Below are 18,010 nucleotides of genomic sequence, written 5' to 3' on the forward strand. Positions count from 1 at the left end.
TCTACGGCGGCTTTTCGTTTTTGAGCTTTTAAGAGCTGGTAATCACATTTCCATGTATTTGACACCTACAACACAACAGAGTAAGACATGGTGAATCTTTTGATACCAAATAACTAATGTGAATTTTATTGCAAGTCAACCTTTAAGGTTTTTGCACCATTCTTAGCTTGACACGTTCTTGTAGGCGTATCATTCGCACACATAATCCATCTACATATCGTGAACTAGCTCTGGGACAAGACTTTTAAAATGGTGACCATAAACTTTGTAGGTCGATAATAATGCTCGCAGTGTGTTTCGAATGCAGCTCTACATGTCAGACTCCAGATGCTTCATGATAACATTAGCAACCTATAGCCATTACGTACTATCAATTAGACGCATGTATCTGTATAAAATTGTATTTCATCACCAAAATATTTGGAACAATAAATCATTATTTAAGTATAATGAATTAATTCTTAATGTAAAACTGTACATAAAATAAATACTCTAATTCTCCTATACATAAGTACATGCTGATTAAGTCATTCGATATGTAATATGTACACAATTACTTACATGAGCGCTCTGATTTGGATTAAATCTAAAACTAAACGCTGCTGTCTAATCCAATACAAATAAGCTTGATGCCGCTATAAAAGATTGAAATAAAATTTTCCACGTATAAATAATGCAAATCGTAAAAAATATTAGGCTATGCATAGCAGCAAAACATTTCAACTATTCAGCTTGTTTTGAAATAGAAAACATACAAACATACACTTTAGTACAAATGTTAATATACCTACAATAATACATATAAAATGATAGATACAATAATAGAAAATGTCTCAAGTAATAAATGTTTTTAAGTATTATTCCATATGATGGACTGTGTAGGCAAAAATCTTGATTGTGATAGAACAGGTTTGCGTAAGAGAATTGTTACTATGTAACATCAAAACAGTTCCCAACATTGAGCAGACAACTTTGAGTAGACTTTTATAAATTTATAATAATTTTGGCAACCATTTTGGCTTAGGTAATCTATAGAAGGGGTCTAAAGCCCCTTGAAGTTACCCCTTGAGTCATGGCGCTTCAAATCCTCATCACTGTCAGCCATTCAGATGAGCTGACTCAGTCACTGTCAGCCAATCAGATGAACTGACTCAGTCAATTTCGCTGTTACTTTCTTCAAGCACGGAATCCTAAAATGAAACGAAAATATGTGACACTGAGCTAAGCTTGCTGACGATGGAGACATTAAAAGCCACGTATCATACAAGCCCAACAGACGGGATAGTTCTAAAGAGTTGGCCTAGCAGACAAACCAGGTCAGTAACCGCTGTATTTTAGAGATATTTTATGAAACTGAAATCTATATTAATGTCACGAAACGTTTCATCGAACCAAACAACAACTATTAGTTATTCTTGCTGTCAGCGAATACTGCACACTGATAACTTAAGTTTTGTTTTTTAAACTGCCAGAGATTGGCCAATACTTTGATAAACATGTGTGTGCACCAGATGAACTTGACAGCACTTGAAAGATCTGAAAATGACCTATAAGAGGTTTACACATAGTCGGAATATTCGGTTAGCTCATCAACTGAATTGTCGACATCTAATTGTCGAAAATAGGTTTGTCAAGAAATGGTGGGTTTGCTTTGTCAAGACACGGTGGGTTTGCTTTGTCGCGATAGTGTCTTGGTAAGCCCTTGACAATCAGAAATGCAAACATGAAGCTCCATGGGCATTTAAAACAATTTATGTCAAAATATTAATCAGTCAGTTGCTCAGAAATAGTTTAAACCCAGAATGTGTCCTTGACACTAAACTTGCTAAGACAACAATCTACAGCTATGCTTTGACTGTGTATCAGATTTGTGTTTGAGCGTAAAATTTCTCCTACCGTGAAAGGAATGTTTTTTCGAAGCACCAGAATCTCCGTTCACCAATTTTTGTATGTTAATGGATAATTTGTAACACACATAAATTTTGTAATTGCTCTGATTATCAAATGTTTTGTCATATCCAAAAAATATTGGTTTGTTACGCTGATAACTAAGTTATGTACAGAAATATATAATAAATACTTTTGTACATGACTGAGTTATCAGCGTAATAAGCGTAAATTTTTCTGATATGACAAAGCATTTGATTATAAGAGCAATTACTAGATTAATGTGTTTTACGAATTATCCATTAACATACAAAAAAGCGATTTTTTAACATCAACAAAAATTTGGAACTCGGACACCTCAAGATAGTTCAACGAAAGTCAGTGAATTGTCTTGATTGCAGATTGACGCGCTCTCTCACTCCTTATTTCCTTCTCTCTCCTTAACATCCGCACTCGACTTTTGTATGCCAACGGTTATATGATGGTTTACCGAATATGAATAACTTTTATTAGGATAAAACACACACTATTTCTACAATTTTCTTTTTACACATGTCTGAGGTGAGGGTACTGGCTGTTACAGATGCGTCAACGTCATTCTGAGCCTCATCTTTTCTGTAACTGGGGTATTTATGATAAATTCAGTGTATTTTAAAACTATCAGTTCTTTTAATACATGATTTATAGTTTAAAATTTATGTAAAGAAACTTGAAGAAGTTGTAATTAGTATTGGAAGAGATTAAAATTGTTTGTGCATTATACAATAGGAAAACTCCTGTGAGAGTTCAAACAATCCGCTTTCTATACATTCCCTAAAACGAATCACGACTGGAAACTGAAGCCGGGCAGCATTTGAACATCCCTCTACTATGCGTTTACAGTATTGATATTCTGGAAGTAGGAGTACCTGAATTTCTCCATCCCCCTAAATGATATGAAATGTTTACTTTGTAGGAATATGACCTAAGAGCTGCGCGGATCAAAACGTACATGATTTGGGTTCTGATGCTTTGAAGAAACAGCTGTCCTTTGACGGTAATGTATACACCTGTGTATACATTACCGTCAAAGGAAAACATATATGTGTATACCCACATATGTGTATAAACATATATATTTATACACGTACACATATATATATAATTAATATTTTTTCAGATTAGAACAGTGTAAAAGCCCCGAGTACCTAGTCAATCTATATATGATGTATTTATACATCTACAGTAAACATGAAGTAAACATTTACAGCAAAATAATAGGAAACAGAACCTAATCGATAAAACACTGAGATACTAAACATAAATATGAATTTAACTAAGGCTGCGAAGTGACTGGAGTGGGAATGCCAACCAAACTTCTACTCAAAAGAAAAGATAAACGTAATTAGCCACATTATCGACTCACAAACCCTCCCTCCCTTTTAGGACATCACAATGAATATTAGTAACACTGACAGACAATCGAGCAGAATCACAATGGTATAGATGCATGCCCTTCAGATCAGCATATAAACGCAATACTCTTCGCTAGAGCAGACAACTCCATATTCAAAGTGGTTTGATAATGAAGTTTTAAGAAAGGCGCTATCACGTATGATAAATGAAGCAATGTTTGCTATGTGATAGCTGTAGTTCTTGGAAATCAATGATATAAAACACGACTGTAGTTATAACTACCGTACTTTTCGGACTATTAGCCGCTACTTTTTTCTGATAATTTGAGCCATGCGGCTTATATAAGGGTGCGGCTATTCTGTGGCTTTTTCTTTTACCGCTAGGGCGCATTAACCAGAATCTACGGTTAGTGCACCTCAAGCGGTGGAAGAAAATACGAAACAATGTCTAACAGTACTGTTCCGTTAGACACTAGGTTAAAAAGCGTCGGTTAATACGAAACAGTGCCATTAGGCACTGTTCCGTTTTAAACAGCAAAGTTGCTGCCGCGTTAAAAAGCACTGTCCTGAGTCCTGCGGCCTATACAAAGGTGCGGCCTATGTATTGTTTCATCATCGTGTTATTATTATTATTATTTATTTTTGGAAAATAAAGCAGATGCGGCTTATATAGGGGTGCGATTTATAGTCCGAAAAGTACGCTACGCTCTAAAGGCACTCAACACCTTTCCTAACACCTCAGGTGACGTTTGTACTGACACCTTAGTACTTGTACTGACACCTTAGTACTTGTACTGACACCTTAGTTAGTATTTGTACTGACACCTTAGTACTTGTACTGACACCTTAGTAATTGTACTGACACCTTAGTATTTGTACTGACACCTTAGTACTTTTACCGACACCTTAGTTAGTATTCGTACTGACACCTTAGTAATTATTACTGACACCTTAGTTACTATTTGCACTGACACTGCAGTCGAAAAGTGTAATTGATTAATGACTTCATAAGCCAGTTTGCAGTTGAACTATAAACATACTTCTGAAACTGACGTGCCCTCTGATAGATCAATATGACCTTGGCCATCCTGACCTCAACTGTTAGATACGATAAGTCAAAATCAATACTTACCCAGCCACCATTTCTCAGTATGTAATTGGCTAAATTGTCTTCAATGTACCTCAGGGCATTCTCTTTCACTTGACTAGCATATTTTGTGGTCTTTCCGACAACTTTAACAACATTCAGTGTGACACTATAAAGAGCGATTAGACAAATTAATACCATAAACAATACGTATACAATTATGAACATATGAAAAAGGCTTTGTGTCAATGTCTGATGTCTATGTCTGATGCATGCCTTAGTCTTTCCATATATATTATTTACAACGAAATAATCTGCATAAAGAATAAACAAGTTGGAAGGGTGGGAGAAGGGTGGGGAAAAGACAAAGGCACTTTTACTCTCTGTATGGAAAGGTAAAAAATTTGAATTTCTACCGTCACCTATATTATATTTGTTACCATGTTCTACCTTTGTGTCAGTCAAGGACCAAGAGTTGATTTGATTGTAAAAAGCCCTTGAAACATCTTCATTTTCTTCCTCCAACTTGAATAAACTAGTTAAAAATGATAATACGTACCCAAAAACTCCAGCGATCTGTCCCCAAAAAGAGGCTTGCTGCTCTCTCATCACACCATCAGCCAGCTCAGCAAACACCTCATAATTGCTCAAGTTCGACTGCAATACATGACCATTAGCTGACATCCAACAAAACTGCTAGAATATCTTGAGGAAAATCATGAAAATCTCACACACCTAACAAAAATATTTCTATAAAACTTATGCAATATGATACACTGCCTGGAATGAGACAGGTGAAAATACGGCTGGATTAATCCCATACATGCTGAGGGGTCTTACAATTTCAGACTAACCAAATACAAATAATATCAATATTCATATCCTTGACTAACCAGGGTAGGGTTGCTTTCATACACGTCATCCCCTTTGTCCCGGAAGTAAGCACCAAGAGCCGCAATGTTTGTTTTTGTATGTGACGTTTCGCTTAACGAAGTATTTGGTGGTAAAGGCTCCGCCCCTTCGGATAATCGATCCATAGCTAAAATAATTATAAAATTTAGCCAGTAAAAACAGTTTGTGATGCATCTATGGAAGAGGCTGCATTTGATACATCTATGGAAGAGACTGCATGTGATACATCTATGAAAACCACCCATAGAGCAAATATAAGCAATGCAATACAGATCTATGGATAAGATATAGATGTAGCTAAAACCTATAATAGAAATGAATATTGAATAGGAACATGGTGCTCTAATATGAATGAGAGGAGCTCTGTATTGATAGAGGTTGGACATTCAGTGAATAACATTACACACTCAGTACAATTATAAGGACAGATATAACAAGCTCTTTTAGCCAAATGAACACTATAAATACATTAACTCATTATGTACCATGAACCATGTAGTGGCAAAGCGTTTGCATATGGCCAAAAACAGTGTGAAGCGACTTTTGCAGGCTTTTAATTAGCCTGTCATGACTGCACTTAAATGAAAGTAAACAATCATCTGTCTGCCTTGAGCCAATGGAAACCATCTTTACAGCCCATCATGAGCCTAGTTTCGCTTTGCAAAAACTTAATTTTTCACCGTGATTTCTCTTTCACGGTGATCAGCCATGTCAGACGAACTACTGCTATCGAGGCATCACAAACTGAAGATCAATGGACTTCTGATGATTATTTATCGAGCAACAGTACTCGTGGCAATGAGTATTTTGTTTTAGCAGTAATAATATTGCCTTGAGCTATAGTAATAGTAGTAACTCTCTGACTCAGATTCATCTCTCCGACTTGCCTGACTCAGAACACACTCAACTTGCTACCCACCCTAGTAGCGATCAGGCCAAAAAAGTGTCCAGGTTCATTCTACAACACATTTGTGGCCTTCGTGTGGCATCGGCTTGTGTGGCAAAATTTTACGCTGATTACCGTAAAGCCTCTAGCTGAACGCCACCTCTATTTAAATGCCACCTCTATTTGACTGCCACTTTGACAATCTTTGATCTTTATGAACCCATAATATCAAGTGATCAGTAGAAATGGGTCCACAAATTGTATTAACAATGAATTGTTTACATTAACGACAATCAATCCTTTTGTTGTACAACTCCAAAGCTTTCCGCTTTTTTGTTGTAAAAACTTTGAAAGCAACACCATAGAAATAATCAATAGCATTCTCAGGCTAATAGCAGTTCCTTGTTTAACACGTTCTTGATACCTCGAAGTATGTGTATATAAAAAACAGTTTAAATTTATGATGTTAGATGAACGACCAGTTTTGGGCCAAAGGTTACGTGTAGCGAGCAAAACTTACGTCTTGCATTTGTACTAAATACAAAGCGTAAAACTTTTGCTCTGCTGAAAAATTGTTTGGACGCTAATACCGACTAGTTCAGCAGTGTAGAAGAAGAGTGGAGGTCAGGAGACATTGTGGAAGGTATTGGACAACTAGAAGATGTTCGTTCCATCGAAAGCAACAACCAGAAAGCAGCTATTCGAGCAAATGATGCAAATATTTTTGTTTTAAAAACATTCATTTTGGTTTCTGCGTGTAATATAAGCATGGTTCGTTTATGTCACTTGTTTATGAATATATATATTTGTAGCATTTGATTAATTATTATTATAACTTGATTTATAGTATACTATTTGATAGCATCATTGCGGTAATCTGATCTTACAATTGATCTATAGTAGCTCCTCTTCTATTGCACATAAAAAGCTAATTTTGGCTGTAAATTGTAGCAAGGAGAACAATGAGCTTTTATGAACGTTGGTAAATATGAATATTAAATAAAAATATGTCTTGAAATTTAGAACGAAATGAAAATTGAAAGTTTTAACAAATTAAAAAGGACACAGGCTATAATATCATCACAGGTTAATTGCACGCAATAGATATCAACAGGTAGAGATATTTCTCGGCCTCCCAAAGCATATTTATTAAGAGATATTTGACAATTTGGGGGTAAGTTAGCAGATTTATTGCATCCAAAAGGGTCAATGTCACTCTACCCATAGCAGAGGGCAAAACGTGAGCGACATTCGCTTCACCTGTAAAAGGGATAAATTTATCTTTCGAAAATTCTGATGAGCCATTTGAAAAATATAGCGCCAGCCTGGAGTTGACCGCCACCTCCAGTTGACCGCCACTATAAAGAAGGGAAGACAAATAGAACACCATGGCGTTCAATTAGAGGTTTTACAGCAATTTGGTATAAAAATGTATTTCATAAACCGTGCGAGTCAAATGCTATGACGACTTATATGCATCAAATATTTCATGTCACCGGATATTTAATTATCTTATTCTTATTATATTATTCTTATTTTATTCAATTCAACTATCCGGCAAAAATTTATTTGGTAGCAAGAGTTGAAAATGAGTGTACATTTTGAAAATTCTGTCAAAGAACAAAATTTCCCACAATCTTAATGACTATAGCGCTTAAAGGCACTCAGGAGGTTAAACAAAACATGAGTGTACATTTTGTAATTATCTACTCGTGTTATATCGATACTCTCTTCTATGCAATCCATTTCTCCCTAGTTCTCTACTAGCTCTCCCAAGTAATAAGACACGAGCAATAATTCGAAGGCTGCAGCATTCTACAACTGAAGGACGTATACTTAAACAGACTTACCAAAGGTGCCTGTGACATGCCCATTCCTGATAGTGTGAAGCTCTAAAGATTGGTGGAAAGTAGGGGACGTCGACTCGGATCTAGCGGTGACAAAAGTAGAACTTTGGTCTGAACTGTCAGCATTGGAGGCAGAAGGAATATCGCCATGGCTCTCCATAGGTGTTTCAGAAGCACTAGCGGGGCCAGTGTCCAGCTCCAAAAGAGGAACCATCATTGAGATCTTCCCTGCAATCTACAAGCGACAACAGGAATATAAGTAAAGACAACACAATATTATACTATAAGTAGACACAACACAATATTATACTATATGTAGACACAACACAATATTATACTATAAGTAGACACAACACAATATTATACTATAAGTAGACACAACACAATATTATACTATAAGTAGACACAACACAATATTATACTATAAGTAGACACAACACAATATTATACTATAAGTAGACACAACACAATATTATACTATAAGTAGACACAACACAATATTATACTATAAGTAGACACAACACAATATTATACTATAAGTAGACACAACACAATATTATACTATAAGTAGACACAACACAATATTATACTATAAGTAGACACAACACAATATTATACTATAAGTAGACACAACACAATATTATACTATAAGTAGACACAACACAATATTATACTATAAGTAGACACAACACAATATTATACTATAAGTAGACACAACACAATATTATACTATAAGTAGACACAACACAATATTATACTATAAGTAGACACAACACAATATTATACTATAAGTAGACACAACACAATATTATACTATATGTAGACACAACACAATATTATACTATAAGTAGACACAACACAATATTATACTATAAGTAGACACAACACAATATTATACTATAAGTAGACACAACACAATATTATACTATAAGTAGACACAACACAATATTATACTATAAGTAGACACAACACAATATTATACTATAAGTAGACACAACACAATATTATACTACAAGTAGACACAACACAATATTATACTATAAGTAGACACAACACAATATTATACTATAAGTAGACACAACACAATATTATACTATAAGTAGACACAACACAATATTATACTATAAGTAGACACAACACAATATTATACTATAAGTAGACACAACACAATATTATACTATATGTAGACACAACACAATATTATACTATAAGTAGACACAACACAATATTATACTATAAGTAGACACAACACAATATTATACTACAAGTAGACACAACACAATATTATACTATAAGTAGACACAACACAATATTATACTATAAGTAGACACAACACAATATTATACTATAAGTAGACACAACACAATATTATACTATAAGTAGACACAACACAATATTATACTATAAGTAGACACAACACAATATTATACTACAAGTAGACACAACACAATATTATACTATAAGTAGACACAACACAATATTATACTATAAGTAGACACAACACAATATTATACTATAAGTAGACACAACACAATATTATACTATAAGTAGACACAACACAATATTATACTATAAGTAGACACAACACAATATTATACTATATGTAGACACAACACAATATTATACTATAAGTAGACACAACACAATATTATACTATAAGTAGACACAACACAATATTATACTATAAGTAGACACAACACAATATTATACTATAAGTAGACACAACACAATATTATACTATAAGTAGACACAACACAATATTATACTATAAGTAGACACAACACAATATTATACTATATGTAGACACAACACAATATTATACTATATGTAGACACAACACAATATTATACTATAAGTAGACACAACACAATATTATACTATAAGTAGACACAACACAATATTATACTATAAGTAGACACAACACAATATTATACTACAAGTAGACACAACACAATATTATACTATATGTAGACACAACACAATATTATACTATAAGTAGACACAACACAATATTATACTATAAGTAGACACAACACAATATTATACTATATGTAGACACAACACAATATTATACTATAAGTAGACACAACACAATATTATACTATAAGTAGACACAACACAATATTATACTATAAGTAGACACAACACAATATTATACTATATGTAGACACAACACAATATTATACTATAAGTAGACACAACACAATATTATACTATAAGTAGACACAACACAATATTATACTATAAGTAGACACAACACAATATTATACTATAAGTAGACACAACACAATATTATACTATATGTAGACACAACACAATATTATACTATAAGTAGACACAACACAATATTATACTATAAGTAGACACAACACAATATTATACTATAAGTAGACACAACACAATATTATACTATATGTAGACACAACACAATATTATACTATAAGTAGACACAACACAATATTATACTACAAGTAGACACAACACAATATTATACTATATGTAGACACAACACAATATTATACTATATGTAGACACAACACAATATTATACTATAAGTAGACACAACACAATATTATACTATAAGTAGACACAACACAATATTATACTATAAGTAGACACAACACAATATTATACTATAAGTAGACACAACACAATATTATACTATAAGTAGACACAACACAATATTATACTATAAGTAGACACAACACAATATTATACTATAAGTAGACACAACACAATATTATACTATAAGTAGACACAACACAATATTATACTATATGTAGACACAACACAATATTATACTATAAGTAGACACAACACAATATTATACTATATGTAGACACAACACAATATTATACTATAAGTAGACACAACACAATATTATACTATAAGTAGACACAACACAATATTATACTATAAGTAGACACAACACAATATTATACTATAAGTAGACACAACACAATATACTATGTTGTTGTTGGCAACTCTTCAAAGAGTGAGTATAATAGAGGTGTATGGGTGAGAGCATTGCATAAACAATGGCTCTGCCCTCATGGGTAGACAGACATAGCTGAGACACCTTGACTATTGTAAACATCTGCAATTGCAGACACCACAGAAAGTTGCATGCACTATTTATTTCCACTAGTGATCTTTTTGGTAATTGAAAGACAATCTGTTGTTTACAGGTCAAGTGCTCTACACTAATGGCCAGCGTAGGGTGAATGTTAGACAGCATAAGGTAAATGTTGGACAGCATGATGTGAATATTAGACAGCATGAGGTGAATATTGGACAGCATAAGGTGAATATTAGACAGCATAATGTGAATATTAGATAGCATAAGGTGAATATTAGACACCATGAGGTGAATATTAGACAGCATAAAGTGAATATTAGACAACATAAAGTGAATATTAGACAGCATAAGGTGAATATTAGACAGCATAAGGTGAATATTAGACAGCATAATGTGAATATTGGACAGCATGAGGTGAATATTGGACACTATGAGGTGAATATTAGACAGCATGAGGTGAATATTGGACAGCATGAGGTGAATATTGGACAGCATAAGGTGAATATTGGACAGCATGAGGTGAATATTGGACAGCATGAGGTGAATATTAGACAGCATAATGTGAATATTGGACAGCATGAGGTGAATATTGGACACTATGAGGTGAATATTAGACAGCATGAGGTGAATATTGGACAGCATGAGGTGAATATGAGACAGCATGAGGTGAATATTAGACAGCATGAGGTGAATATTGGACAGAATGAGGTGAATATTAGACAGCATAAGGTGAATATCGGACAGCATAAGGTGAATATTAGACAGCATAAGGTGAATATTAGACAGAATGATGTGAATATTAGACAGCATAAGGTGAATATGAGACAGTATAAGGTGAATATTAGACAGCATAAGGTGAATATTGGACAGCATAAGGTGAATATTAGACAGCATAAGGTGAATATTAGACAGCATAAGGTCAATCAAGCAAAGAATGCAGACTGCAGAACAGAATAAAACTTACGTGTCTGTAGAGATTGTCCTGCTCTTCTTTTGTTCTCTTTTTAAAAGGAATACGTTGTATCCTTTCTATTTCTGAACAAAACATTGACACATTGTATTCATTTGTTAAACAATTTCGACTTAAGCAAGGGAATGCAATGTCACCAATATCATTTTCAATGGTCAAATCTTCGTACCTGAGTCTGTGTCCACATCTACAGAAGCCTCTTTACGCTTTGATCGACCCAAAGAGACAACCTCTTCTACACTAACAACTGTTTTCAACGTCTTCTTGCCGTCCTTCCTAATGTTTAATGACTGCGTGCGACTAATACTGGCATCAACTTCCATGGGAATTTCTACGCTGTTCGATGGAGCTCCGGAGAGAGACAGCTTGGAGCTTACACCTGTTATCAAAGGAAGAATCATATCAATTAAAAGACACAGCAAAACATTCACAAACAGAACTTAATCGATAAAAACTTGCGATGTCACACATTAATACGAGTTTGACTAACGCTGACAAGTGACAGTAGCATGAATTCAAACCAAGCTTCTTCTCAAAAGAAAAGATAAAAGTACCGTAAAACCTCTATTTGAACGCCATGTTGCTCTATTTTTCAACCCTTCCCTATAGTGGCGTTTAATTAGAAATAGCATTCAAATAAAGGATGGCGCTTTATTTTTTGACTAACTTGTCAGATTTTTGGGAAAATAAATTTAACCTTTATACGGGCAAAGCAATGTTAATGTCACCTATATTTTACACTGTCCTTCGGGCGAAACAATGTTAATGTCACCTATATTTTACACTGTCCTTCGGGCAAATTGACATTAATGAGTGACATTAATGTCGCCGGCCTCAGCATTGTTTTTAAACCGTTTTTCATATACATCAAAGATTCTCACAGTTCTGATCGATCTTCTTAGGTACACAGTAACTAAAACCATGACAACCAGTACAGCAACAACAAAAGACTTAATCCATTGTTTTTTTTGACGTCATCAAGTCGTTTGCGCATGCGTTCGTTCACGAAAAAGCCGCCATTTTTGTAGAAAGCGATCGTTTTTCTTATTTATTAGTACTTTTAAGTGTTGTTTTGATACTATAATAAAAAAATTGCAAACAAAAACATCGTTTTCAAATTATCATTGCAAAAGCTTCGTGTTTTCAACGAAAAAATTGTCTATAAGGATGGCCGACAACGATAAAATGACGTCACGAAAAAACTAAGGATTGTTATTGATGTAACAGAGTCATGATTGACACGATTCTGTGAACACTTTTCTACTGTTCTCTTTCCATTATGGGCTCAAAAAAATCAAAAATGTCAAAGTAGCTTGCAAATAGAGGTGGTGTTCGATTAAAAACAATGCTGTATTTCTCAATCCTTCTTCTAGTGGCGTTCTTTTAGAAATGGTGCTTTATATGAGGTGGCGTTTAAATAAAGGTGGAATTCAAATAGAGGTTTTACGGTAACTAGCCACATTATCGACTCACAGACCCTCCTTCCCTTTAAGAACATCACAATGAATATTAGTAACATTGACAGATCATTTAGTAGAATTGCAATGCTATAGCCGCATACCCTTCAGATCAGGCATATAAACACAATACTCTTCGCTAGAGCAGACAACTCCGCATTCAAGAGTGGTTTGATAATGAAGTTTTAAGAAATGTGCTATCACGCATGATAAATAAAGCAATGTTTGATATGTGATAGATGGAGTTCTTGGAAATCAACGATATAGAACACGACTGTCTATAGCTATAAGACAGTTATATAAGTAACAATGCGTAACAAATAACTTGAGTAACAATTCGACTGAGAGTAAAGGCACTATATCGCCATATGTCGGTGTTAATCACATAATACTTTGGTGATCGGCTGTAATAACAATGTGCACACCATCGCAAATCTATCTGCATTTACATCAGCAAATAGTCCGTAGTATTATATGCCTTCTCATTACACAATGCAGTCATGGAAATGATGACATACTAGTTTAGCGGCAAACGGCATGAAAGAAAATATAGATCAAGCAATCCATGACGACCAATCATTATCGCCGAAGCAATGCACATTGCATAGGCTGCCATCAATACACAGCGAACTATCGGGAAGGTTTGATAGCTGCATACTCTTCCGAAATATCCGCGTTGCCTTGACGATGCCAGGTTACGGTGCACAAATGATATACAGCCCCCCAAGGATAGCCGACGGCTATCATATGGGCGGGGTTTAATGATGGAGCTTTGTTAGGATTGTGCTAGCCTGGGATTCGGAGCAAACACAACTCTCGCGGGGCGGTCGCGTTGCTTTGTTAGGTTTTGGAGAACACGACTCGCTGTTATCGTTTCATCAGCTCATTCAGTCAGTAGGCCCCCGCGGTTCACTATAGCAAACCTTGCATTTATACAATGTAGGGGTGATACCTAACCAAACAAATGAATCCATGCAAAATAAAACATTTCAAATTACCTACTTTTAGTAAATTTTAAAATTGGTCAAGGTCGTAGTATATGCCTAAAGTTGAATATAATTACCCGAACAACGGCATTTTTTTCTAGTTTTTGATTAATATTTTACCACCCCTAATATAAAATGACAAAGTCTTTCGTGGTTATCACATTGTTTTACCTGGCCAATAAGATGGGACAGCAGGCAAAGCTGTGCGGTGTAGTTTTCGTACTAAAAATCTAAATGCAAAACCGAATGTGAGCTATTTTACGATTGTGACTATTAATATCACGAATGCTTGCGAATGGCAACTGACTGATCATAACGGTGACAATATTGGGATACTATATTTATTTGACAACAAAATGAATTCAACAGATAAGTAAAATAACCACTATAGTTCATAACATTTGTAAATTTACAAGGTGCTTTATTCAGCATATTTGTTTGTTCGGGTGCCGTGTTCGGGTTAATCCCAACAGAGCTCCATCATTAAACCCCGCCCATATGAGAGCCGTCGGCTATCCGTGGGGGGCTGTATATCATTGGGTGCACGTGGTCGATGAATAATGGGCGAGAGAACAACACCGACAGATGGCGGATGGTGAACCAACCTTTAGTTATGCCAAGTTGAACGATTAATACAATCAGATTATATAACCAGATTAATATCACCTACTTGAAGCAATGATAGAAATTGGCCACATATTAACCATTTCGCGGGTGAATTTTCAGGACTATATCAGACCCCCTGGGCGAACTAATTTTCTGGAACATCAATTTCTTTTAAAAGTATTATACACTCTTTTGTATGTTATTGTGTGCATATATCCATGTATAAACATGCATATGTATACATGTATATGTCCAGATGTATATATATATATATCTATATATTATAAATGAATAAAAATGCATAACATAAAAATATTTATATATGTAGATATACCAAGATAATTATATATATTGTATATCTTTTTATGATACAAGTGTACACTTTAATAAGCACAATTTCTGTACAATATATCCAGAAGCATTCTCCTTTACAAAGGCCTACATCACAGTCTTTGCACCATGTGCTTATTCTTGTCTTTTTGTACCAATCACACAGCATCTACTGGAGTAAATACTGAACCTGTCACTATTACAAACTGATGAATGGTAGGAGATTTATCTCTTTTCATATTGGTAATATTCTTCCAGGCACTGGCATCACCCAACCCACATCATCATCATTACTGCTACCAGTTTCTTCATCAATATCACTTCCAGATGTAAAATAATTACAATCACAATTTGAACCTGATTCATTGTCATCTCTGGCTACTAAATCTAAAAAGTCAGTCAGCTGTGATTCTCTTAGTAACTCCGGTACTAGTACTTGCTGTATTAGAATAATCACGGAGAGTTTTCTTAGAGGTCGTCATGACGATAAACTAAATTAAAACTATCGAAGCTTTCAGTAAATAACGGCTAAAACAGAGCCAAAAAGAAATAAGAAATAAATAATTAAAAATTATTTAGAGCGATTTTCTAATTTTTTTCGCAATTTTTATTCATTTTTTACTGCTAAAAACGATCGTTTTGTGCAAATAGAAAATTATTTTTAGAGGCTAATCGAAGCCAATATATCGTAGCTCGCTATCGATAAAAAAGTAAACAAAAAACGGCATTTAGCTAACCAAAAGCCGCAATAAAAGAAATATGTTTCTACGGCAACAAAAATGTCGCTCTGCCCATTTGAAGGAGTATCGCAAAGCAGCAAAAACGTCGCTCTGCCCGCGAAAGGGTTAACAAAAATTCTTTACAGCTTCAACAGCATGAAAGAGTAAGTAACTCCAAAAAAACTAAGTTTAACCTATTTCGTTGTGTGATCAAACGGAGACTGACAAATGTCACAGGTATCAACAAAGTGTCAATCAAAAAGGTTATGACACTCAAAACAAGATGAATTACAGAATATACCTTGAAAAGTCTATTCTAATACCTACCTGCAGAGGCAATGGTTGGAAGGTCATCCAAACCCATTTGCGCTGTGTGACGTCGGTGGCGATGTGGGAGGGCTGGAGAAGAAATTTGTTGACTTCTTGGCACATAATGCTAAGCAAAAGAAAAAACATGCAATAAATTACATTGAAAAGTATGCAACTAAAAAACAATACAACCAATAGACAAAATTCATTTACCAAATCACGGTTACCACAGGCTATCTGCATTCATCTATAAATTATTATACGACAATTATATATATCATATACATAATTTACACTAATATAAAATATGTGAACAGCTATAATGAAAACTTTGAATGCAAACAGGATTATATTTCGCAATCATTCGTTAGCGTAAGAGATTATTTTCGCAGAGGAGGAAAACGGTTACATTAGTGATGGCAAAGAAAATTAACTAAATTTATACAATATATATATACTTTTTCATATGCTAATTAGCGCCAAAATAGAATTTGCCTCCTTTGGTCTACCCTTCACACCGGTGTATAATATGCTGTCATCTACACATTTACTGCCGCCGATGCAGTACTTCATATATTTTAGTAGAGCTTGAGATTACAACTATATCATCTACTGCGTGTGTCACGTTAAAATGAAAATTCAACTTGTATTACAGTTTGCTGTTTTTCAAACCAATGCAACAGTGATCCAATGTTAACCACAATAGCAGTCAGAGGTATGTTATAGCTTCAAATCCCTTAGCGATGCGTACTTGGCTCAGATGTTAGGCTCAATAACAACTTGTCAATATCTAAACTGGTAGTACGATTTATTTATGAGACATTATTATTATTATCATGTCAAATATGTTAAAAGGTTGACAGATAAAAACAAAGGGGTAACACTGCATTTGTCCATACCACAGTGTTTAGTTAGCAAAGAAGGTAGCCAGCTACATAATACCAACAACACTTTGCAGTTGTGATTTACCTGCACTAATGTTTGTGCCACAAACTTATACAAAAAATTTCAACTTAATAAAATAGAATTATTTGTTCTATAGCCACTTTGATGAAATGTATGGTCATTGCCATTGTTGCACCTCCATGAAGCCCTTGTTTCTTTACATAGTATGATTATCACTCAGTCTATTTAGATGAGTGTTCCTAGTAATGATACTAGTGATGCTTTCATAAAGACAATAGCCATGAATTGAAAATTTGTATCACTCTGTCTACTTATGCCCAAACACCTGCTATCGCATGTCTAACGGACTTACAACTAGTTTTTGAGAAATGTTGATGAGCTGGTTGGTATCGCAGCCAGTTAGTAGAATTCCTTTGATTACTGATACACAGTTTTTGTATTATTTTCCTTCAGTGCCAATTCATTAAACCGACTTACTGTTTACAAACCGGTTTCTTCTCGCAGTATTATTTATGTTAATACCAGTGATGTGCTGATTAAGAAATATTAGAGTTAATGCGAGCATCAGTGAAACTAGAAGTATACATGCATGTAATGCCTCACAAATACCTCTGTTACATGCACGTAATGCCTCA

At 34.5% G+C, this 18,010-nt stretch overlaps 1 protein-coding gene across 3 annotated transcripts in view; it reads right to left on the reverse strand.

Annotated features, from left to right (window-relative positions):
• Positions 1-385: 385 nt before the first annotated feature.
• LOC137404020 (uncharacterized) overlaps positions 386-18,010 on the reverse strand; it is a 50,207-nt gene continuing 32,582 nt past the window's right edge. For all 3 annotated transcript variants that reach the window (XM_068090176.1, XM_068090175.1, XM_068090174.1), the window contains 8 exons: positions 16,488-16,596; positions 12,232-12,441; positions 12,057-12,127; positions 8,017-8,248; positions 5,262-5,407; positions 4,928-5,025; positions 4,414-4,537; positions 386-1,190 (listed from right to left, as the gene is read on the reverse strand). In XM_068090176.1, the coding sequence (XP_067946277.1) occupies positions 1,152-1,190; positions 4,414-4,537; positions 4,928-5,025; positions 5,262-5,407; positions 8,017-8,248; positions 12,057-12,127; positions 12,232-12,441; positions 16,488-16,596 (1,029 nt within the window). In that variant the 3' untranslated portion in view covers positions 386-1,151. The remainder of the gene's footprint in view (positions 1,191-4,413; positions 4,538-4,927; positions 5,026-5,261; positions 5,408-8,016; positions 8,249-12,056; positions 12,128-12,231; positions 12,442-16,487; positions 16,597-18,010) is intronic.

This window comes from Watersipora subatra, chromosome 9, assembly GCF_963576615.1.
Source record: "Watersipora subatra chromosome 9, tzWatSuba1.1, whole genome shotgun sequence".
Lineage (NCBI taxonomy): Eukaryota > Metazoa > Bryozoa > Gymnolaemata > Cheilostomatida > Watersiporidae > Watersipora > Watersipora subatra.